Source organism: Phragmites australis, chromosome 15 (genome assembly GCF_958298935.1).
Source record: "Phragmites australis chromosome 15, lpPhrAust1.1, whole genome shotgun sequence".
Classification (NCBI taxonomy): domain Eukaryota; kingdom Viridiplantae; phylum Streptophyta; class Magnoliopsida; order Poales; family Poaceae; genus Phragmites; species Phragmites australis.
Window position 1 is genome coordinate 20,183,923 of NC_084935.1, and position 25,779 is coordinate 20,209,701.

General features: G+C 43.5%; 1 protein-coding gene across 1 annotated transcript; it reads left to right on the forward strand.

Moving 5' to 3' along the window:
- The first annotated feature begins 20,780 nt into the window (after positions 1-20,780).
- Positions 20,781-21,176, forward strand: LOC133892185 (uncharacterized). Its single transcript, XM_062332898.1, has one exon. It carries the CDS (start codon positions 20,781-20,783, stop codon positions 21,174-21,176), a length of 396 nt encoding a protein of 131 aa, XP_062188882.1.
- The last annotated feature ends 4,603 nt before the right edge of the window (positions 21,177-25,779 follow it).

Here is a 25,779-nt window from a genome sequence, read left to right on the forward strand (position 1 = left end):
TTAGCTTGTATAACTAATACACCTAGTACTTTCATGCGTTTAATGAATGAAGTTTTGCATGTTTTCATTAAATTTGTGGTGGTTTATTTCAATGATATCCTGATTTATAGCAAGTCATATGAAGAACACATGTATCATATAGATGTTGTTTTTAATACTTTGAGAGATGCATGCTTGTTTGGTAACCTCGAAAGGTACACATTTTGCACCAATTGACTTGTGTTTCTTGCTTATGTTGTGACATCGCAAGGAATTAAAGTTGATGAGGCAAAGGTTGAGGCCATTTAGAGCTGGCCACGCCTACTACCATGTCACTGATGTAGAGCTTCCATGGTCTCGCTGGGTTCTATCACCGATTTGTGTGGGATTTTAGAACTACCACCACACCATTGAATGAGTTGATAAAGAAAGGAGTGGCATTCAGATGGGGACCTGTGCAAGAGAAAGGATTCAACTTGTTGAAAGAAAAACTCACTCATGCACCACTACTCTAACTCCCTGATTTTGCTATGACTTTCCAGATTGAGTGAGATGTTGGTGGGATTGGAATAGGCCGTGTATTGATTCAAGAAGGTAAACCCATCACTTATTTCAGTGAGAAATTAAATGGGCCTAGTCTGAACTACTCTACTTATGATAAGGAATTGTATACTCTAGTTTGTGTTCTTGAAACATGGCGATATTATTTATGGCTTAAAGAATTTGTTATACATTATGATCATGAATCATTAAAACATATCACGAGTCAAGATAGACTGAATAAACGACGCGCTGACCTATCACAGAAGTTTTGGTTTGGAGACAATAAAAGATTTGTATGCTTCTGATTTGGATTTTAAAAGAATGATAGAATATTTTAATGATGGAAAAACATGGAATAACTATGTGTTGAATGATGGTTTGCTTTATCGTGCTAACAAGCTATACATTCCAGCTAGGTCCATTTATCTTTTGTTGTTGCAGGTGTTGAACGGAGGAGAGCTGATGGTGCATTTTGGAGTACAGAATATGGAAGATGTACTGACTGCACATTTCTGTTGGTCAAAGTTGAGACGCGATGTTTAGCACTATGTGGCTCGCTGCACTACATGCAATGATTCCTCTACTTTAGAAAGTCAAAGTTAATGGTTAGAGCTAGTTGTCCTTTTAAAGTCTTACAAAAGATTAATGATAATGCCTACAAGCTCGATTTGCCTGTAGATTTTTGGGTTAGCCTCACTTTTAATATTTCATATTTAAAGTTTTATGTGGGAGAAGAAGATGAGCTTGAGTCAACAATGACTCCAATTCAAGAGGAGGAGAATGATGAGGGCATCAATCTTTCGGATACACATACTGTTAAGTAATCCTTCTTGACTGCTGAGTTTATACAGGGACCAATTACGCGAGTAGGTGCAACATAAATTAAATTTCTGGTGAGCTCGTTTCTAGGTGTGAACAATAATTATTGTGAGGACATTCTGCTACCTAATCACATTTGTGATATTCTATTACTCAGAAATATCGGAGAGGACAGCAGCAACTCTGCTTATTTGTTTATGTGGAGCTACATCATGCTGTGCATTTCCTCAGGTCCAGGGCAGCTCCAAACCGAGTTCAAGTTAGTTGCTACTATCTCAGACAAGTCCTGCACCAACACATCAAGTGTCACCCCACCAGAAAACATGTGGTTTCTTCTATTTCCTCCATCGGCCCAATCCCGAGATCGACTCCAACCAGCCCCTGTCGTGTTCCTTTCCTCGCACGTAAGACAAATATCAGATCAGGATCCTCTTCTATCAAGGAAAGCCTTCTGAAAAATTAGAAATACAACATAATGTTTCCTTGATTTATCTCCAACTGACCAGAATTATTTGAGGGTGTTTTTGGGTGCTGTGTCACCCCTATCTTGGACCCATATGTCATTTAATGTGATGAGGAGGGTCTGGGTCGTGTGCTTCTGCCTACTGCCGTGCACACCCTTTCCTTTGGCTGAAGCCTTCTGTTCCTCCCTCTCGTAAATATCTAGAGAATACCCTTGATCAATTTTTGGTTTTTTCTTAGATTAATACTGCCAATACATTTTTCATCATTTCATCGCACTACTATAAAAGCTATTTTTCGAGACACCTAGAGTTCATTTCTACAGGCGGTTCATATGACAAACCACTTGAGTAGTAGGCTAGGGGCCCATGCGGTTTCGGACCGCCAGTGAAAATAGTTCTATTATCACAGGCGGTTCACATAAGAAACCACCTATGGAACCGCTTGTGAAAATAACTCACAGGCGGTTACCTATGTGAACCGCTTGTGAAAATAACTAAATTATCACAGGCGGTTCACATAAGTTATCGCATGTGAAAATAACCATTTTCACGGACGGTTCATTATATGAACCCCTGTGATAATAGAGTCAATTCTACATGTGGTTCACATAAGGAACAGCCTGTGATAATAAACCATATGTGCAAATTATTTTTCATAGGCGGTTCGTTATATGAACCGCCTGTGATAATATCTCCATAAATAGTTCCTATCTATAGGGAGCTCCATTCAGACCGAGCCCACTGTTGTTCGAACAGTAGAGTTCATAAGGCGGCCGCAAAATTTGAAAATAAAGAGAAAGGTTTTGTTTTTCAATTCTTTGGAGGAGAGAACTAAGGTAAGAGTATCTCATCCCTAGCTAGCATCTTTTTGAAGTCTAGATTTAGATTTGTGGCTTATTTAGGGTTTGAATAGGTTTTAGAGATGCTCATTGTTCTAGCCATTTAGATCCTCGAATTAGCTTAAATTTATGGCAATATTGACTCAATTGTGTAGATTCACATGATTCTAGCATTACATTTCAAAAATGTATCTTCAATGTGATGTTTTTTAGCCTCTAGGAGGTTTTATTATGAATAGAAATTTTTTGGATCTAGGTCTAGATGTAGAGGGATAGAGTAACAAATCTACACTGTTTTGAGCCATAAATTTGCGCCAATATAGATTTAATTGCGTAGACATATTATAATCATAACATGCCTAATTTTGCCATTTTTCTAAAAAAACTTTTTTAATTATGATTTTCTTATTAATTAATTAATTTATGTGTCTAATTTTGTGAATTAAGTTAAAGATGGATAGAGCATGTATGTACGATGCGCCAAAATATGGAGAAATATACATTAAATGACTCTGCTTTTATTGAAACTGCCGAGATGGACATTTTGACTAAGAAAATAAAGGAAATATATTATCCATGTTCTGACTCCAAGAACCAGAAATTATGGGAGAAATCAAGCATAATCAAATCACACTTGATCTTGAGAGGTTTTGTCGAGGATTACACATGTTGGTCCAATCACGATGAACAACGTGCAAGTGAACCAAATGACGACATCGCTGCTGATCAAGGGGATGGTGATGATGAGGTAGTCGAAGGCAACACTGATGTTATGATGGAAGATGATACTGATTTTGATTTGGAGGAAATGTTGCGCCATGCAGAACTACATGTTTTAAGGGACATTAGAAATTTACATAATTTTGAGGCATTACAGAAGGCATCGAAGGATCTTTTGTATGAGGAATTGAAGGGCTGTGATAAGGAGTTTACGGTGTTGCATTCGGTGTTTGAACTTCTAAGGTTGAAGGCCAGTAATGTATGGTCTGGCAAGAGTTTCTCCGATCTGTTGAGTCTCTTTTCAAACATTCTTCCAAAACGTAACTCCTTGCCCACCACCACTTATTAGGCGAAGAAGCTTACTAATCGTTGTCATTGGATGTGTAAAAAAATGCATACGTGTCCAAACCACTGTGTCCTCTACCGTAAAGAGTACGAAGCCTTGGATAGATGCCCAGTGTGCAATGCGAGTCGATATAAGAGGAATGATGATTGTGAGGATGAAGATGCTTCCGCAAACGTAAAGAAGAAGAAGAGTAATGCTAGTCGTGATGTAGAAGACACTTCTTCCAACGCGAAGAAGAAGAGAAGGGTCTTGCCATGGTGATGTGGTACCTGCTAGTAATCTCCTGCTTGCAGCGTTTATACTTGAACCCTAGGGACTCTGAACTGATATGTTGGCATTTCGATAAGTGCAAGAAGGATGGAACTAGGTTTCAACATCCCGCTGATGCTAGCCAATGGAGAAAGTTTGATGTCATGTATCCAGATTTCATTGAAGAACCAAGGAATGTAAGGTTGGCGTTGAGTACCAATGGAATAAATCTTTTTTGTGACATGAGCACCTCACATAGCATTTGGCCAGTGGTCCTGGCAATCTACAACCTTCCTCCATGGCTATGCATGAAGAGAAAGTACCTTATGCTGTCCATTCTTATCCAAGGACCGAAACAACCTAGCAACGATATAGATGTGTTTTTGGAACCATTGATAGAAGATATGGCGAAACTATGGAATGATGGCGTCCAGGTGTGGGATGAGTTTTGACGGCAGTACTTCACGCTGAAAGCCATAATTTTCGTTACCATCAATGATTATCCCACCATTTTTTCCCTATCGGGATAGGTTAAAGGGAAGCAAGGATGTGTAGTGTGCTTGGATGAAACCATGTATGTGTACCTCCCGTACTCACAAAAGGTAGTGTACATGTGAGACCAATGGTTCTTACTCAAAACTCACAAATACCACAGGATGAAGAAATATTTTGACAACACGATTGAGTAAGGTACTGCCCCAAAACCTCGCAACAGGGCATTAGTGTTTAAAATGGTCAAGAGCATCAAGATTCTTTTTGGGAAGCCGCCAAAGGGTAAAAAGAGGAAGAAAAGTGAGACGCCGACCAGAATGCTGTGGAAGAAGATGTCGATTTTCTTTAAGTATTTGCCCTACTGGAAGGACTTGGACGTTCGCCACAACATTGATGTCTTGCACATTGAAAAGAATGTGTGTGATAGCATCCTTGGCCTCTTACTGGACATACCGGGCAAGACAAAGGATGGAATCAAGTCACATAAGGACTTGGTGCATTTTAAAATCAGGCCAGAGCTACACCGTGAAGACAGACCAAATTGGAAATATTATCTTCCTCCGACCAACTACTCTCTGACACCTGAGGAGAAAAAGGCATTATGCAAGTGCTTATATGGGGTGAGAGTCCCGACTAGTTACTCATCCAACATCAAGAAACTAGTCTCGATAAAAGATTTGAAGCTAATCAGCATAAAGTCTCACGATTGTCATGTGATGATGATGTAGATTCTCTCTATTGCAATCAGGGGTATCAAGCCAAGATACATAAAGGTGGTCATCACACGGTTGTGTCACTTCTTCAACACAATTTTTGAGAAGGTGATTGATGCTAAAAAACGTGGTGCTTTACATAGTTACTTGGTAGAGACTCTGTGCCAACTTGAGATGTGCTTCCCTCCATCTTTTTTTGATGTCATGGTACATCTCTTGGTTCACATTGTGAAATGAGATAATTGCACTGGGCCCTGTATTCTTATATCAGATGTATGCGTTGGAGCGGTACATTGGCATTCTCAAGGGCTATGTATGGAATCGTGCTCACCCAGAGGGTTCTATGATCGAGGGCTACAGTACCAAGGAAGTCGTTGAGTGTTGCATCAATTACATAAAAGATGCTAAAACGATTGGTATACCTGTATCTTGACATGAGGGGAGGTTGTTTGGGAGAGGGACCAAAGGAAAGAAAAGATTCATCGATCATGATTACAAAGCAGTGGAAGAAGCACATTTCACCATCTTGCAGTAGCTCCAGATAGTGGCATTGTATGTCGAGCAACACCTGAATGAGCTTCAAACAGAAAATCAAGGCCACTCATATGATTGGATCTTGAAAGAGCACAAGCGTCGCTTCACCACATGGTTCAAGAACCAAAACCTACCAGATGGTGAATCCGTAGATGAAAAAATATGAAAATATTGGTTTGTGGCCCATCAAGTTTAGTTACGTCATGGCAAGCATATGACATTAATGGGTACATATTTTATACCAAAGCAATGGACAAGAAGAGCACGATCCAAAACAATGATGTTCAGATAGAAGCCTATGACACAACAGGTGAAAAGATCACCTACTATGGGTTCATAGATGAAATCTAGGAACTCAAGTATGGAGTGAAGCGGCAGATTCCCGTCTTTTGGTGCAAATGGGTGAAACACCCAAATGGCGTGGCGGTGGAGGCTACGGGTTCACAACTGTCGACCCCAACATTGTAGGCCATAAAGATGACACGTGGGTACTCGCTAATCACGTCGCACAACTTTTCTATATAAACGACCCTGCAAATGAAAAGAAGCACATAGTTGTTGCTGGAAAACAAAGAATTGTCAGAGTTGAGAATGTGGAGGATGAGGAAGAGTACAATCAGTTCGATAATGTGCCACCTTTCGAAGTTCCAGAAAAGATCAAGCTTGTAGAAGCAACCCTTGATAGATCTGTGATGCCCTACATACGCCTTGATGGTGTAGGGAAACGGTTCAAGGCAAATAGTGCCATGTTATGTAACTTAGGTTTCAATGCGATTTTCATGTTATGCAACTTATTTTCCAATGTGACATTGATGTTATGTAATAGGCCTGTCAAAAACATATTTAAAACAGGCAAAATTGAATATTGATTTACAAAAGTGGCAAAAATATATGTGTGTTGCATTATTTTACTCCAAATATTTAAATGTCATTATTGATTTACAAAAGTGACAAACATGACAATGATTTACAATAGTGACAAAAAATGACAATGATTAATAGATTGTCAAAAACATTTCCACAGGCGGTTGACATAACAAACCACCTATGGAAATGAATGTTTATATATATCACACACGAGCCCCACGGAACCCTAGACCCCATTTACAGACTCTCCTCCACGCCATCAGGCTACCTCTCCTCCACGACGCCTCCAAGCCTGGCCTCCTCCTCGTCCCCGAACCCGACATCTTCCTTGTCATCGAGCCCAGCCTCCTCCCAACGTGGATCCATGCCGCCACGAGCCCGGCTTCCTCGTCCGAGCGCCACCACCACTGATGCTGACGGCCTCTCCCTCCGACACCATCTGCCACAGCCGACCCTGATGCCGACGGTCTCTCCCTCTGCCTCCGACCCCATCCACCTCACCGGCGACGCCTTGGAGTGGTGAGTAGCCATCCCCCTCTTCTACCCCATGTGATGCCAGGCCATCATGCTGTGGTCCTCCCTTCTGCTCTGTGTGACACCTAACCATCGTGCCGCCTTGGGTGGGTGCTGCCAGATCGAAGGAAACAAGTTTACCCCTGAAGTCAAAAGATGCACCAGTGGGGCATTTGAACCATTTTGGAGCTGGAGCTCTTGGATGGGCTGAATAGAATTTATTGGTCATCAATGAATCATATCACAGAAAAGGTATGCACACTAGTATAATTAATGAAAAATAAAACCTAATCAGGTTGTTCAATTGTTACTTTTTAGACTGAAGAAATAGATGATTATCATTTAGTGTTTACTGTTTATAGATCTAAAAGTCCAAATGAGTATATATGCCTCACTGCATCTCAGTAACTTCACTCAAATCAAAGTAAGTTCAGATCAGCTAACTCAATTTGTGGCCAAGCAAAGGCAACATAAGCGCTATAACAGTTCACACAACATAATGAGGGGAAACAAACCCAACAATAATCAACAGACTACAAGTCCAAATATAGAAAATGGCATTCATAGATACATGGCATTCAGTCTTGTGGTGAAAAGGTGGATAAGCATCAATATGGTTGAAATTTCTTGTAGATGATGTAAGGCTGTACACAAGATCAAACACAACAATCTAATTAAATATTTATTATCTCAGAAACTTAAGCAAGAGGCAGTATGTTAATTTACCTGGGGTACCAACAGCATCACTAGCCGCATAAAGGCTAGAGAACTGTAAAATACAAAAAATTTAGGGGACTAATTAGCTTTGTATGCCGAACAGCAAACATGAAAGCGCAATCAAACCCACAAATACTATTGGGTATTCGGGTGATGCAGGATGAAGTCATTCTGATAACAGCATAGTGGACAAATTAAACCTGGTGCCATAGACCAAAAGCTGAACTCTAATGCATTTTAATCAAATTAATATTCATGTTACTAAAAAGGGCCTATTTTCTTGCAGTATATTAACTAGTGGAGTAACACATAATTGTTTACATAACTATAAGACAGAGCAAAGTGAAACAAAATTTACACAGCAGAACTCTAATGCATTTTATAGGTAGTACATGGACCATGTATAAAATTCAACTCTACACTGAATAAATAAATAAGAGAAACTGGTATCCAATAAATAAACTTCTCATAATCTAGCTGTATGATACTTCTCATAATCAACCTACTTAATTTGTGCTGGTATTAGCTTTTTTGGGTGCAAGATATATGAAGTGTGATTTGAGTTAACTCCCCTCATGGAGTCATGGGAGCACACCACAATCGTTTCATGTGTGATTTGAGTTAGACCTTTTATTGCGAAATTCACGAGTCTCAAATGGATCCTAGACATGTACTACAAATGCAATTGCCTTTTTATAGACTTTTTGTAGTTGTGTTTCAGTCTACTGAATTGCAATCGCCTTGCACGAAAGTTAAGGATGTGCTCACTAAAAGTTTAAAACACATACTTTGATTCCTTTTCTATTCTCTAAAATAATATTACCCATTGCAATATGATATTTATTGCATTTTTCTTCACAATGGCATATTGGAACGAGAAATTTCATTGATGAACCATGGTATACTTGTCAGTTTTTTCTAGGCAACATTAATCCAGTGGTCGATTAAGTACCATGGGGCAGAAGAGGACAATGTCCCCTAAGAAACCAGAAGCAAGCAGAAGGTCGGATAGGAGCCCAAGCCCCCCTAGGAAACTAGAAGCACAGAGGATCCTCACAATAGAGGGCTCCCCGACACAAAGGATCCTCACAATAGAGGGCTCTCCGACACAGAGGATCCTCGCAATCGAGGGCTCTTCGGCATAGAGGATCCTCGCAATAGAGGCCACCCCACCACAAGATGGGGCGGATTCAAGCAGGAGGTTAGATAGGAGCTCAATCCCGCACCAATCGTCCTTCTCTGATAGCAACAAAAGATCGGACTTGTATCATATCCCGAGCCTTGTTCTGTGCGATCGGAAGAGGTGATGATGGGAAAGTGACAACGACTACGATCCCGCTGAAGAGGTATTTAGTTGAGTCAATATATACTTCTTAAATGGCGGAATAATTCTTTGGTTTATGTAAACTCTCCTTTTTTTCTCTCCAGAGGGTGAGGGTGCAAAGATCTTCATGTTGATCATCTGTGACACAACCTTCCGCTCCCTCTGTGCCCAAAACTCTGGGTCCCTCTAGGGGTACGCTGAAACTAAGATGGGGTGAGCGAAGTAGGAACAAGTTGCCATCCGACACTTATATAATAACTCAAGTCAGTGTTGAAGGGGAGCCTGTTGCACCTCGTAAGGCATGTGCCAAATTTCACAACAATTGCAGACTTCTAGTCAAGGAGTACGTCCCAATCACTATAAATGATTGGTGGTTGCTGCCAGATGAGGCGAAGGAGTTCGTGTGGGCAACATTGCAGAGAACCATCCAATTCCCCTTGGGAACAGAGGAAGCCGCCAAACAGAATGCATTCAAAACCATGGGAAAGAGCTTTCGGGGATGGAAGAGTGAGCTGAATAAGAACTTCATGAAGAAGAACTTGGTACCCTTTAATAAATATGGAAAGATTACACCAGACCAATGGGCGGAGTTTATCCGACAGAAGACCACACCCGAGGCCATCAAACTGGGTGAATCATTCAAGCACCTTGCGAAGAAGAACAAGTACCACCATCACCTGGGCTCGTCGGGGTACGCCCCAAAATTTCTGAATGGAGGAGGCAAGAAGAAGAGGCTGTCGGGGCTAGGAAACCCAACCCTTTGGAAAGTTGTGATGAGCGAAGCAGGAACTGGGCCTACACTCGGTCAGAATGAATCGAGTCTGGGGACTTATCCATCAAAAGCCCCCAGGCCATGTAAGTGACCCAGACCATTCGAGAGATTGCTAACAAAGGGTCTCTAGATCCCGATAGGGAGAATGACCTGCTTACCAACGTCCTAGGGAACAAGGAACACCCGGGTTGCACTTGAGGTATTGGATCAAAAGTGGGCTGAAAGCATGGATTCCCAGATGCAGCGGACAAGTACAATACTCGTAATAGATATAAGAAGACCTTGGTGCAAGGGATACAAGAATAGGTTAAGGTCCAATTTATGAAAATGTGTAATGTAAAGGAGAAGGAAAGGGTGGCATTAATACTGACAGATCAACCAACCAGCCCAGGCTTTTGGAGCAACATCTGATCCATGCAGGTTGCTAACCAGAGATATCCTGTGGATGATATCACCGAGTCTACCCCTTGCATGCTACATGTTTCGGTTGGCAAGGGAGACTTCACTGTCAAGGCTACCACAGGCTAGGCCATTCCAGGCCATGCATTTCACAATCAAGATATTTTAACTGGTTACGCCAACGTACAAGTGGACTCGGTACAGCCGCTTTTCATAAAGTACAAGCTAGACATCAGCACACATGAGAGTATCATGATTCTTGAGGAGGCTATTGGTAACTTCATTCTGTGGCCCAGACAGGATATCATCTTCAGTCATCATCAGTCACAATCACCAGCATCATGACCGCCCCTGTGCCCAGCATCTCTGCCTCAGGCACCTCCGCATCATGCTTCATCGTCTGCGACTACGGTACCTCCGCCTCGAGCGTCTACGACTCTGGCATCTCTGCCTCCAGCGTCTGTGCCTCTGGCACATTCACCTAAGCATCGGAGAGTCCCTATCATGGTTACCCCATACGAAAAGACTCTAACATCACCGGTGAAGAGGTGGATTCTGTCCTCAAAAGCAAAGGCATCATCCGCTCTGGAATCTGTAGCGATGGGCGATCTCGCAAAAGAGACCAGCAAAACATAAAGTACCCTCAGATGGATTTCTTGCCTACACCAGATGTTCCTGAGAAATATGAGAATGGCAAGCCATTTCTGCCATTGTTTCAACTCCAAGAAGATCCATGGGAGATGAGGACATTCCATGATTGGTACATGAGAGCATGTCACGCGGGGTTCTCCATAATCACTACTTCTATCCCTTCTAACATTTATCTAAGCGGAGACTCCTATCTCACGGTGGATTTTAAGGAAATGCACACTTTGTTCCATCGCGACAAACTCAAAATCAATCTCATAAGCGTGTGGTGCCTATAAGTGCCTACAATCTACCCCTACATTCATATATCTACCAATGTATGCTATAGAAGCTAATGACTAGTGACTTGTTATGTACGATGCAATTTGACGATGCAGAAAAGTTGAAGTTATCGGTTAGATTCATTAATCTGCAATGAATTTCCCAGCCCAATTTGATTGTGAAGTTGAGGAATGATGACCCTCAGATTAAGGGGAAGAGTAATAAGGAGAAAACAAGTGTCATAAGAGAAATTACCAAAACACACAAGCTTGAAATGTCAACCTACGTAGAAAGGGCTATGCTTGAAATGCAAGACAAGGACTACATCATAGCTCCATACAAATTTAAGTAAGAGTGATATGTTAAGGACCTAACATAAGTATTCAACTTAATTGTCGATCGAGAACCTAACATAAAGATTTAGGTAGCGACCACTTTATTTGGATAATGCTGATGCCAAAGTTGAGCAGACTCGTGGTCCTTGACTCAGCCGATCTCCCTCAAAAATCCTACCAAGATCTTGTCAACGTTATATAGAGGTAAAGACAATCCCCATACATAAAATTCTTAAAAAACATTTATGAATTGATAATTACTTATTGGCATTCAAATAGGGCCTACAAGTGGCACGTAACAAAAGGTGTGATACACGATACAGTCAAGCCAGATGCGATGGCCGTCCGTACATATTTTCTGGTAATAACACACCTCTAATACTTGTATCTCACTATTTATGATGAAGTGTCCTATTTAATTAACCAATACGTTGCATTTTTTTAAGTGCCACAAGCAAGGTTTTGATACCGTTCTTTTTGGATATTATATTTGCGAGTTTCTTCGGGTAAACGGGAGGTACAAAATGAACCCCGAGTATGTAAGTCATCATTGCACTTGCACATTCTAATTTGGTTCTGTTTTTGTTGTCAATAGTGTTTTAACTCTTTTAGTTGTATTTTCATTTCAAGCACGGATGATCAAACATACCAACACCTGTCTCACAGATGAAGATATCCAAAATGTGCAATGTGACATGTGCATGTTCATTATGCACGAAGTCATCCACAAGTGGAAGATTCTTTGATCTCGGAGGTGAATTGGCTAGCCATCCGAGGCTTTGTGAGTAGGAGAGAAAGACTCTTAGCAATGTTAGCTTGTGATGTAAATTGACTTTTGATGTAAAATATTGTACTTGTCAATATTATTGTACTTGTGTTAAATATTTGACTTGTGTTAGATTCAAATGCTGTTGAAATCTGTGATGTTTGAAATATGTCTTGAAAATGTGTTGAAATCTAGAGGGAATAAAAATATATGCTCATTGTTCTTTTGAATGAAATCTATTTCATAGACGGTTTCTTAAAGTAATCCGCATGTGGAAATCTATCTATCTACAGGCGAACGCTAAAGTGCGCTGCCTATAAAAACCGTTTTCACATGTGGTTCACTTAAGGAACCGCCTGCGAAAATCTTTTTCCACAGGCGGTTCCTTAGGCCTGTGTGAAAATCATTCATTTCCACAGGCCTTAGATCACAGGCAGTTGCGCTAAACGCCTGTGAAAACCGGTTAAGAACCACCTCTAGAAATAGTTTCTGTAGTAGTGCTGATTTGAGGAACTCCACATTTGAGTACTTCATCTTTATTTGCAATTCATATTTTGTCCATACCTTATTCCTATGAGTTCCTTCGATTTCTTGCAAGTACGAGTGGCTCTCGTGGTAAGGTTGATCGTGTGCAAGTGTAGTCGATAATGTTAGGGAAAATTTGCTACATGACATGACTTTTTTTAATTTGCTGCTAGATACCGCTCCACGTGGTAATTTGCTACCACACACCGCAACTATTATAATAATCATTTTCTGCTTGTGTGGAGAGAAAAAAGGGTGTGAAATTTCTATTTTTGCCACTGGTTAAGGTGGGGCCTACAAGTCAGTTTTCCTTTCTATCGTCCACATGTACGAGCTGCAACGAGGGCCATGCCCGATCGATCTCCATAGGCAGTGGCAGTAGGAAGAGTGTCATGGGTAGAAGCCACAGTCGTGCTTCCTCTCCTCTCAATCTCTCTTGGACTCTCTTTTCCTAGATCAAAAAAACAAGCACAACATCAATTGCCTCCATGGATTCACACTACAAGCACCCATCTGTTTCTCCCTGTTCATCCCTTGTGCAAGAGAATAGTAGCCACAAGACCACCACCACCAGATGTTCTAAGCCCGATCCATGAGTAAATTGATCACCACTTGTCTCTTCTCTGCCTCCCTTTCTCCATGGTGAAACACCAGAACCAGAGCAGATCCAAGTTCCTCACCGTATTGAAGCCCAAGAGCTACTCATCAATTGGGGCCTCGCCGGTGCTGGATCTCCAACTAGCTAGAGAAGCTCCGCCATCACCTTCTGAAGAGGCCACTGCCATGGGAGGCGTCGCAGCAGAGGACTCTGCCTCATTGTTCGGCCACAAGGATAGCAGGGCATTCAAACCTTCATCTGTGGCCAATAGGGCTCGCAGGGCGGCGATGGCTCTCAGGTAGGGGGCGGTAGTGGCTCTTAGGCAGGGCGGAGGCGGAGGCATGGCGATGGGTAATGAGATAGCAGGGGTGCTCTCGCGATGAGGATCAAGACGGAACAAGCGGAGGCCATCGCTCTGCCCGCGCCATCCACCACGTGAACACAGTGCATGCCGCGGCTAGGCCACGATCCGTAGCACGTCATCATGCCATCGCCGCACGCACGGCCACGAGCACTTGCAGCCATGCCCTGTCGCTAGTCCGCGCCGTTGCTTGCCCACCGTTGTGCGCATAGCCGTGCCACCGCGTTGACCCCTTGTGCTGCTCGCGTGCACCGCGGACCACTCAGCGGCCATCTCCCTCTCCGCTGGTGCCTCTTTTCCCTCAGCGCCACCCTCTCCTCTTTGTTCTTGCTCTCGTGCCACCACAATCAGCCAAGGCCACCATCGCCACTGAGCTTATTGCACTGGCCGGCTCCTCCCCTCTCCGTTCTCCTTCTCTCTTCCCACAGGCACCACCTCCCTCCAGCCTTCCTCAACCCCACCCGGTCTCCGCTCTTTCTCTCTCTCTCTCTCTTTGAGCTGCCCGCACACACATGGGAAAAATCCGGCCAGCCTTATCTTCTCTACCTCTTACTGACAATGGGTCCCACTGGGTCAAAAGGGCATCGAGAGCATTTCAGATTGTTTCTCCCTCCTAATTAGCAAAATATTATATTTTAATGGCTAAAGTGTGTTTTGACAAATAACCACATTTTTGTAGTGTCCAACACTATAAATTAAAAAAAAATTATATCCTGCAGCAAAAACCACACTTCTAGTATGTCCTGTAGCAAATTTTTCCATAATGTTACTGCACGTATGTACCTCAACTGTCATGACCGGTTCTCTAGCGTTCTCTACTTGTAATCAGCTAACCTATTGCTAGTTAGTTAGTTGGTTAGACATGGCTCAATGTCTCACATGCTTGTATAAATATGTAATCATCAGATTTTTTTTAAAAACGAGATAAAACTTGGCTTCTATTGAAAGCCAATATAGAATTGTACAAAACACAGAGTTAAAACGTAAACAAAACAAAAGATAGCTGGGCTACCAGCTTAACGAGGAAACAGCCCGCTAACAAAGCCACCTACGACTACACAGCTCACCCCTGAGCAAACTACCACATAAAAACATATAGTCTAGCACAGAAAACAGCCACAACAAAGAAACTTAGATTTCCACCACATCAGACATCAAAAACTGATTCCTTTTGAAAGATGTGAAGCCCACTGCAGAATGCTGGACATGGCTGCTTCCACCATTTTCGTATCATCCAAACTAAGAAGGATCCTCCATCTCTACAAATATGAAATCCCTAAAAAGATGACATCAATTGGAAGCACAGGAAATTTCTTTCCTATAGCCATCTTATTTCAAAATCTCCAGACCTCCCAAGCTAACCCTGCAAAACGGAAAACACCCAGTTTTTGTGAACCTTTGAAATGTAAGACAAGCCAATTGGACAAGAAATCTTCCATAGAAATAGCCTGATAATGCCACCCAAAACATTCTCTAAGACCACACTAGGCAAAAAACGCTAAAGGGCAATTGAAAAGGATATGGCCAGTTGTTTCCAAAAGACCACACAAAGAACATTTCTCATTCCCTTTCCACCCTCTTTTTTTCAAAGTAGCTGCAGACTGCAATTTATTATGATAAACCTGTCACAAGAAGATCTTGATTTTCAAAGAAAGTTTAGTACCCCAAATCAAATCAGCCCCCTTGCTAGAAGCACCTCCAAAGGTGGTGAACCTATACAAGGATCTAGTTGTGTAATTCCTGGATTTGTCTAAGGCCCAAAACACTTCATCATCACTATCATTCAAATGCACCTCTTGGAGTCTCTCATACAAATTCTGTAAGGTCTCTTGCTCACAAAGGTTAAGGGTCCATTCTAAACAAGATATTCCAGTGATTCTCCCCACCACAGTCCTCCACCAACACATCAAGGTTAGCACATAACCTGTACAGATCAAGATATTGGGTATGGAGAGGGGTCTCCCTCAACCAAATATCTTTCCAAAAGACAACCTTGTCTCCTCTATTAACCTTATAACAAGCCCCCCACTTGAAAAGATGCTTTACTTTATGTAACCCTTGCCAGACTTGAGATGTCCCTCTTCTCTTTGAAGTAAAGAAAGAACCATCAGGCATATACTTGGCTTTGAGAAGCTGACACCATGTCTCGTCACTGCCCTTAACAATCTTTCAAATCCATTTAACTAGCAGACAATAATTCAAGATCTTAGTATTTGCAATACCCAGCCCTCCATACTCCTTTGGCCTACACACTGCTTCCCATTTCACCATATGATATCTAAACTTTTCATCAGCACCTTGCCAAAAAAAATTAGCCCTAATAGAGTCCATTTTGCTATGCATCCCTGCTGGCAAAAGATAGAAACCCATGTTGTATGTAGGGATGCTACTCAAGCTTGTATTAGTTAAGACTAATCTCCCCCCAGAAGACATATTTCTCCCTTTCCATGGGGCAAACTTATTATACAGCTTTAGGTTTATATGATCAAAAGCCCTGACACCCAAATGATGATCAGAAATTGGAACACCCAAATAGCTAAAGAGAAACACACCCAGTTTGCAATTTAGCATATTAGCAATCCTCTCTTTATCTTGCTGATCATACCCAAAGACAAAAACTTCACTTTTATGGTAATTGATCTTCAAACCTGACAGCCACTCAAAGCAGTATAGAATAATTTTCAGATTCAGAATGGACTGATCACACCCATCAATCATAATAACAGTGTCATCTGCATATTGAATGTGAGACACACCTTTTGGTAGAAGATGATTCACCACCCCAATGATCAAACCTTTATCCACAACCTTATCAATCAACTCCCCAAGAATATCAGCCACCAAGTTAAACAACATAGGTGATAAAGGATCTCCTTGTCTTAAACCTTGATAAGTCTTGAAATAAGAACTCCTTAGCCCATTCACATTTATATAGACCTGCCCCCCTTGGATAGATTGGATAACCCATTTAATCTATAAGGGAGGGAAACCTTTCCTCTCCAGCACCTCAAGAAAAAAGTTCCACTTAACTTTGTCATAGGCCTTCTCAAAATAAATTTTCATGATGACACCCTGTCTCTTTCTCTGCTTGAGTTCATGCACTACTTCAAGTAAAATCACAACTCCCTCTAAGATGTTCCTCCCTTTTATAAAAGTTGTTTGTTGCTGCTTAATTAGACTATCAGCCAAAGGATTAAGCCTATCAGTCATCAATTTGGTGAAAATCTTATAATCCACAACAGATGGGTCTAAATTGTTTAATGTTAATAGCATCTTTCACCTTAGGAAGAAGAGTAATAACCCCATAGTTCAGCCTCTTGAGATCAAGGTTCCCTACCTAAAAATCTCTCACCATATCCATAAGATCACCTTTAATCAAATCCCAAAAGTTTCTGAAAAAAACAACCCCAAACCCATTGGGACCAGGTGCAGTGTCCAATTTCATGTTGAACACCACACCCTTCAATTCTTCTTCAGTGATCTCCTTGATCAAGAATTCTTTATCTTGACACTAGACCTGTTGGTCCATACTCCAAAAATTTCCTTTGATATGTATCTGATTCTTTGTATTAGAACCAAACAAGTTTTTGTAAAAATCCACAATATGCTTCTCCAGATGAGTCTGCATTGAGATCATGCCATTCTCAGACTCCAAAGAACTAATAATACATTTCGTCCTCCTACCATTGGCAGATCTATATAATCATCAGATGAATACAACATACGTTGCATCTCTTCTTCTTCTCCCTTTCTAAACACCTGAGATCCGAGACTTCCACTGCTCTTCTCTGTCTCATGCCATGAGCTCCTCCTCCTCTGATGACGAAGGCTCTCAGCTCTTGCTCGCCAATCAAGTCATCACGAATTCTCCCTCTGCTTCCCAGGTGCAACTCATCAACAGCAAGTCACATGTTCCGATTGTGCTTGATCTCTATAACTCGACTATGGACAATGGAGTCAGTTCTTCCTCACCACGTTTGGCAAATTCAGTTTGGCCAATCATGTCGATTCTCCTGAACCCAAAGGTGACTCTGATTGGGTGTAGAATGGCTTTGTAATGGTCTCCTAGATCTATAACACCATTTCCACAGAGATCTTGCAAATCATCATGAAGAAAGGGAAATACAGGCTCTGGCACGATTCAGGGATCTGTTCCTCAACAGCCAGGTCACCCGCTCGGTGTACATCAGCGCGGAATTATACAACGTACCAAGGCGATCTTCCCATCATTGCATATTGCACCAAGAGGAAGACGCTGGCCGACACCCTTCATGATCTCTGCACCAAGGTCACTGATCAAGATTTAGTGCTCAACATTTTGCGTAGCCTCAACCCTCGCCTGCATGCCGTCATCCCGGTACTCACCATCAACAGCACTCTTCCCTCTTTTCTCAAGGTGCGGTCTTCTCTCCTTCTCGAAGAACACCGCATAGCACAGTCCGAGCTAACCCACCACGGTGCATACATGGCGCATGCGCCATTCGGTGCATCTGCATACACTTCACTGTCCTCCTCTGGCAACTCCAGCAGCAAGAAGAATAAGAACCAGAAGGGTGCATCTGGCAGCACTGCCTCTAACAACAACCGCTCAATTGATGCCAGCTCATCAACCGTGGCACCGGTGGCATTCCCGTTCCATCAACTCAGAAATCATGTTCGAAACTATGGTTTTCTGTTGGGACGATTAAGGTGGACTGATCCACACTGGTACCCTCAAGTCCATACCATTGGCTGCGTACCGCGAGGTGGGAGATCTCGATTGGGATCCCATGGAGCCTAATGTTCTCCACTGCAAGGACACCGACAGCAACGAGGGTGGCGATGGTGACTCTAACGCTAGCTCGAGTAGCCAAACAGATCGATTCGTGTTTATGGCTAGAGGCGACCACCCTCATCGGCTAACCCAGTGGTTGTAGATCCAAACACCATGGTTGATAAATCCTTGGAGACCCAGCGACAGCAGTCAATGCTGACGGTACTGGCGTTGAGTTACCACTCGAAGCATCCGTATCTAGAGTTGTACGTGAACACGACACGACCCCCCACTGGTGGACCATGGGAAGGCAGATGCCTCCTAGCCTCACCCGACGGCTTTCGATGGGTGCACCTACACTAGCGACATCCCACGGCTTAAGGGAAAAACTCCTTCTGAATATTCATCGTGAGGCTTCATCGGCTCGACCGCAACCGAGCCTCGGTAGCGACATATTCAGTACTTCGGATGCTAACATGCAAGGAGCTCATCTGATTCTTAGATCCCTTCTAGAAATGGATCCGGCGAATCTAGTGACTCCTATGGTCAATCAAGTCAAGATCCTACTCGATGCGGCTCAGAACCAAGTGCTTGAGCAAACAGTCCCCACAACTCTAGGTCCCCCAGTTGAAACTATCCCGACTCAAGGATCCACGGGCGAGAACGCTCTCGAGTAGGGGAATCCCAGATGGGAAGCTCAGGTTGTCAGGCCCAAAAACAATATTGTGGGCCAAACGGTAGCTACCCTGTCCATAGGTGTGGGCATCAGGAAGATCTGACGAAATGCATTCCTCACAACCGACGTGATCTACGTATGACGATCGAAACCGCTGTGAGGAACTCCGCGAAGACGATCGCCGCTACTATGACTTGAGATCTATAGGACGAGATGGTCAATATGATTCCCCCTCTCAAACAGACGGGCTGCAAGGATTTCGTACGTGAACTCCGGTCGATTCGGTTGCCCGAGAATTTCGAAGTGGGCCCAATCTAGAAATACGATGAGAAGATCAATCCCAACGAGTGGTTGTAGATCTACACCACCATAATTCGAGCAGTCGGCGGTGACAATCGAGGAATGGCCAATTACATGTTAACCACCCTTGATGGACCTGTAAGGTCCTGGTTGCTAAACTTGCCGCCCAACTTAATTCGTTCGTGGTAAGAACTCAAGGCTCAGTTCATAGCCAACTTCTAAAGAACCTTCGAGCGCCCAGGAATAGAGAACGATCTCCACTAGTTGCACCAAGGCGACAAGGAATCTATTCGAGATTTTATCCATAGGTTCAGCGACAAGCGTAACACGTTCTCGGACATCTCAGTTGAATTAGTAATTATTGCCTTCAAACGAGGTGTGCAGGACACGGACTTGCGTGAAAAGATGCCTACTTGAACGATCCACACGGTCAAAGAGCTTTTTGAGTTGGTCGACAAGTGCGTGAAATGAGCGAAAGTGCAGGTGCGCACTAAAAACCTCCAATTTGGCAAGGACAAACCCGAGTCCTCGAAGAACGGAGGAAAGAAGAATAAACCCGGTGACAAGCGCAAGGGTCCTAAAATGACTGTAGTTGCGATCGACTGGAGCAAATCACGCAACACTAGGGACAATAAAGGCCTCAGTCGAGATGGTGGAAAGTGATGCCCATCCATCGGAGAAACCAGCACCACATTGAAGAGTACTTTGTGTTTAAGAGGAAACTTGATGAGAAGATCAAGGCAAATGCTGAGCGTGGGTGTAAGCAGGTTAAGCCTAATGTTGAGGGTGACAAGCCCCAATTCCACGAGGCTGACCATAGCTTGGCGCACATCTTTGGAGGACCCACCACATATAAGTCTAAGAGACAGCACAAGGCGGTTAAGCGAGAAGTTAACCTAGCCTTAACTGGTCCCAATCCGTATCTCAAGTGCTCGAAATAGCCAATCACCTTTGATCAAACTGAACATCCGGCCACAGTACCACATCCTGGTTGATACCCGATCATAGTTTAGCTCACCATACTCAACATTAAGGTTTGCATAACTCTGGTCGATGGAGGTAGTTCACTCAACCTCATTTTCTCCAAATCCTTGGACAAGATGGGAATCCAGAGGTGAGAGCTTAAGACTGGAGTCGTGCCTTTCCACAGCATAACTCCCAACTCATCAACCATGCCTCTCAGCCATAGATCGAGCTGTCGTTCATGTTTGGTAGGCCCAACAACTTTTGGACAAATTAGCTGACCTTTGATGTCGCGGACTTCAAGATGGCATACAATGTGATCCTAGGCCACCCAATGCTGGGCAAGTTCATGGCGGGGGTTCACTACGCCTACCAAGCGCTTAAGATCCCGGGTCCCAATGGGGCCATTACGGTTAAAGGAGATCAGCGTGCAGTGGTCAAATGCAACAAGCAAAGCCTAGATATGGTTAAACACTTCAGTCCAGTGGCCATCGCTCCTAAGGATTCAAATTCTAAGTGTCAAAGGCAGCAAGGTGTTGTTAAGGCCAAAGACTGCAGGCTCGTAAGTCTTGATGGCACTACCAAATCCAACGATGCCAAAGGCAAGGCCCACGACAGCATCAGCAACAAAAAGACTGATGGTTGCGTCAAGGCAGTGCGCCTCGACCCATCCGAACCATCCAAGATGGTTAAGGTTTAGGCCAACCTCAACCCTAAATAGGAACTCGAACTCATCACCTTCGTCCAGGCAAACCAAGACGTGCTCGCATGTGGCAATCATCCGATTGCCTGGGGTCCCCATGGAGGTGATCAAGCATAGGCTGGTTGTTAAACCCGATGCCAAACCTGTGGTGTAGAAGCAGCAAAGATATGCGGAAGATAGGAAGCGGGCTATTCAGTAGGAGGTCGATAAGCTCCTAAAGGCGGGCTTCATTCGAGAAGTACGTCATCCTACATGGCTCGTCAAGAAGGCTAATAGCAGATGGAGAATATGCGTCGACTTCACTAACCTCAACAAGGCTAGCCCCAAGGATCCTTTTTCTCTCCCACGCATCAACCAGATCATTGACTCTACAACAAGTTGTGAGTTGTTATGTTTTCTAGATGCCTATTCGGGGTATCACCAAATTAGCATGGGATTAGAGTATGAGGAGAAAACTGCATTTACTACTCCTTTCGGTGTATTTTTTATGTACAGATACCTTTTGATTTAAAAAATGCTGGTGCTACGTATCGAAGGTGTATTCAAAACTATCTGCAACTCCAAATCAGGTGCAATGAAGAAGCGTACGTCGATGATGTTGTAGTCGAATCAAAAATTGGAAATGCATTGGTTGATGATCTCAAAGAAATGTTCGACAACCTCAGGAAGTATCGCATGATGCTTAACCCCAAAAAATGCACATTTGTCGTGCCGTCCGGCAAGCTTCTCGGCTTCCTAGTGTTGAATCGAGGCATTTAGGCCAACCCACGCAAAATTGAGGCTGTCGACAAGATGCGGTCACCTCGAACACTGAAAAAGGCCCAGAAACTGACAGGATGCATTGCTGCTCTTAGTCGATTTATTTCTAAGATGGGCGAGCAAGGGATACCTTTCTTCAAGTTGTTGAATAAACAAGATCGGTTCGAGTGGACGGAAGAAGCGAAGCGTGCCTTCGAGGACCTAAAAAGGCATTTATCGTCTCCATTAATCCTTACACCACCTAATAAAAAGAGGAGCTCTTTTTGTATATTGCAGCTACCCCACGAGTTGTAAGCATGGTACTGGTGGTCGAACAGGAATGTCCCAAGAGAAAGGCCAAGGTCCAGAAACCTATTTACTATGTGAGTGAGGTTCTACATGATGCTAAGCTACGGTATCCGCAAGTACAGAAGCTGATATATCCAATCTTGATGTCTTCCTGGAAATTACGGCACTACTTTCAAGCGCACAGGATCACTGTCATGATGACATAACTTCTGAAGGATGTAATACGCAATCGAGAAGCTACTAGACGAATTGCGCAATGAGTCGTAGAACTAAATGAGTTCAACGTAAGCTACGCACCACGCACGAGCATGAAATCTAGAGTGTTAGCGGACTTCATCGCTGAATGGACAAGCGTTGAAGGAGCAAGGCCAAACATGGTCGAAGATCACTGGACGCTCTTCTTTGATGGATTGCTCACGCTCCAGGGCGCGGGGCTGGCATTATACTAAAATCTCCAATGGGCAATGAACTCAGATGTGTTGTTCAATTAGATTTAAAACCTCTAACAATGTTGTAGAATATGAAGGACTGGTAAATGGGCTTCGCATAGCTGCATGCTTGGAATTAAATGACTTCTTGTGAAAGGGGACTCACAGCAAGTCGTGAACCAAGTTCAAAAAGAGTACTAGTGCTCAGACAACAACATGGTGGCTTATTTACTCGAGGTACAAAAGCTTGAGCAAAAGTTCGAAGGGCTAGAAGTGACGCACATCAGAAGGAGTGAAAACTCTGCTGAGGATGAACTTACTAAACTCTCTTCTTCTTGAGCACCGGTACCCGTAGGAGTATTCGTTAAGAAACGCCTTAAACCATCTGTCCTGATAGTTTGGCGAACGGATACTGCCCAACCTGACCAGCAGTCTAACTAGGTCAGTGAGGTAGAACCCGCAAACATGGATGTTGCACTACTCGAATGCCACCCGACTTGGATGACTCTGTACCAAGCCTATCTCGAGGGTCGAGACATCCCTGATGATGATGCATCTGAAGAGAAAATTGCTCGTAAATCCAAGCTCTACGTTTTGGTAAACGGCAAGCTCTACTGAAATGGGAGTAACAGAATCTTGATGAAGTGCATCACTCAGGAAGAGGGCAGTAAACTACTGCTCGATATACATGGAGGCATGTGTGGTAATCATGCATCTTCTCGCACCTTGGTCGGAAAAGTTTTCCGCCAGGGATTCTATTGGTCGACTGCCCTCCAAGATGCTTCTGAGCTAGTCAAAAAGTGCAAGAGTCACCAATTTTTCGAAAGGCGGACCACTTGACCAACCCAAGCTTTGCAAACAATTCCTCTTTCTTGGCCTTTCTCTGTCTAGGGCTTGGATATCTTGGGACCATTTCCAAGGGCCAAAGGCGGTTACAAGTTTTTATTTGTGGCTATTGACATGCTCACCAAGTGGATAGAGGCTGAACCCATAGGAAAAATAACCGCATAAGTGGCCAAGAAGTTAATGAGGAGCATAATTACTCGATTCTGCATTCTGCATTGGATAATCATAGATAACGGTAGCTAGTTCAGAAGCGGGACCTTTATTGCATTGTGTGAAGAATTCGGTATCAAAACTTGTTTCACCTCAGTAGCTCACTCGCAGAGTAACGGTCATGTTGAATGTGCTAAAGGAATAGTCTTACAGGGCATCAAAACTCGGGTCTTTGACAGGCTAAAAGCCTACTCGAAACACTGGGTAAAAGAACTTCCTTCAGTACTATGGGCCATTCATACTTCGACCAATAGAGCCACTGGTGAAACTCCGTTCTTCTTGGTTTATAGAGCGGAGGCGATGCTCTCGATTGAGTTGCAGTTCGGATCACCTCGAGTAGAAAGTTACTTCAAAGAAGGGCAGGAGCAACTAAGAGCGGATGACATAAATTTACTCAAGGAGTACCAAGATCGAGCATCTATTCGAGTGGCTACGTATCAGTAGGCATTGTGTAGATATCAAAGCCAGAGAATTTAGCCTAGAAAACTCGCTGCTAGGGATCTCGTCCTACGAAAGGTGCAGAAACAAGCCTGGCACCACAGTTTATCACCTAAGTGGGAAGGACCTTACATAGTAGTCGAAGTCACTCGACCTGAGTCAGTATGGCTATCTACTCTGAACGGCGAGATACTCGAGCACTTGTGGAACATCAACCAACACTGAAAGTTTTATTCATAGAAAAGGTAGGTTAAAGGTAAGTCGATTATATTCGATTCGGTTAGCTACTTGATTACATAATCTTTCCTTTTCCTCTAATCCATGTGGCTAGTGCAAAATTAGACGAAAGGATCCGCCTAGCTCTGGCAAACAGTGAAGATCCACCACTTCTGAAAATTTGGAAGCGCATAAACCCTCATTCGCCCTTGAACGAGATGAGAAACCTTTTATACTGCTCCCTCGGGTGGTAGCTGATCATCCCAAGAATCGGCCGCAGACCAGCATAAGGGCCAGAAAAAGTGGCCTAGGCGAAGGCCCTGCTGAAGGTACTGATCAGCGCCGGTGATGCCGAGTGGTCTTCTGCCTGGCGCAAAGGCGATCTGGTGGTTGTTGATGGAGAAGGCAATCGTGCCTCCTTCGCCAATGATGACTCGGGGGCTCCACCACCGAAGACCTCAATGGTGGCTTGGTTGATGATCCAGTCGAGATCACCACCATCCTCATTCCTCTCCGGTGGAGAGCGCTACGCTGAAGCATAGGTCTTGATGTTATGGTGAACGCACTGAGTGAGGGGACGGTGATGATCTATGGTGGATGCTTCTTCCCTCTCCTTCTGGGGCTCGCTACTCGAGTCCTCATCATCGGAGGATGTGATGATAATTACATCAGGAGGTACCATGGCAAGAGGCCTATGGGAGAGGACTTCTTGGATTGGCTCAAGAGGCGGATGGAGTGGAGGTCATGCCTTCAAGCTCCACGAGTCTTAGGAGGCAATTGGCAAAGGAGATGACGGACAAACGGCTTCGAGTCCCCTCTATTTGTAGCGGGGGAAATGGGTTGTACTATGTAAACGTAGCCGTCAAGATCCAAAACGATGGTGTCACCTCGGGCGCGTAGCACATTTGGTGGAAGTCATGATGGCATTATGGCTTGTCTCAACTCTGCAAAGAGGGATGGGCGGCCATTATGGCGTGTCAAATCAATATTGCGATGAAAACGAGTACAAATGGGACTAGGATCATTTAATGCCCACCTGCCCAGTGGTTTGAGTTCAATCGATAATCATATTGCAGCCAAAACCATAATGCTCGGGGGCTTGCATTCTTAAGTATTCAGTCGAAAATGAGCCTTACTCTTCGGCCGACTTCATGGTCGAGTACATGGTCAAGAACGAGCCTTAGTCTCCAACCAACTAGTCACCGAGTACATGGTCGAGAATGAGATTCGGTCGAGTACAGAGTTGACAGCTATAACACTGCTCTCTGATCAATGGTACAGGTATGTCCTTTTCTACTCTCTAATCGAGTAATATCTTCCTCGACCATAGAGTCAGGTGCTACATCGTAATACCATATTTATTTTTATGTTTTTTGTAAAATTTTATCTTGCTCTGCGTTGATCAAGATAAATAG

What these genes read in the sequence shown, in the direction of transcription:
- LOC133892185 (XM_062332898.1), top strand. Translation starts at nt 20,781, where the DNA reads ATGGCATACAATGTGATCCTAGGCCACCCAATGCTGGGCAAGTTCATG.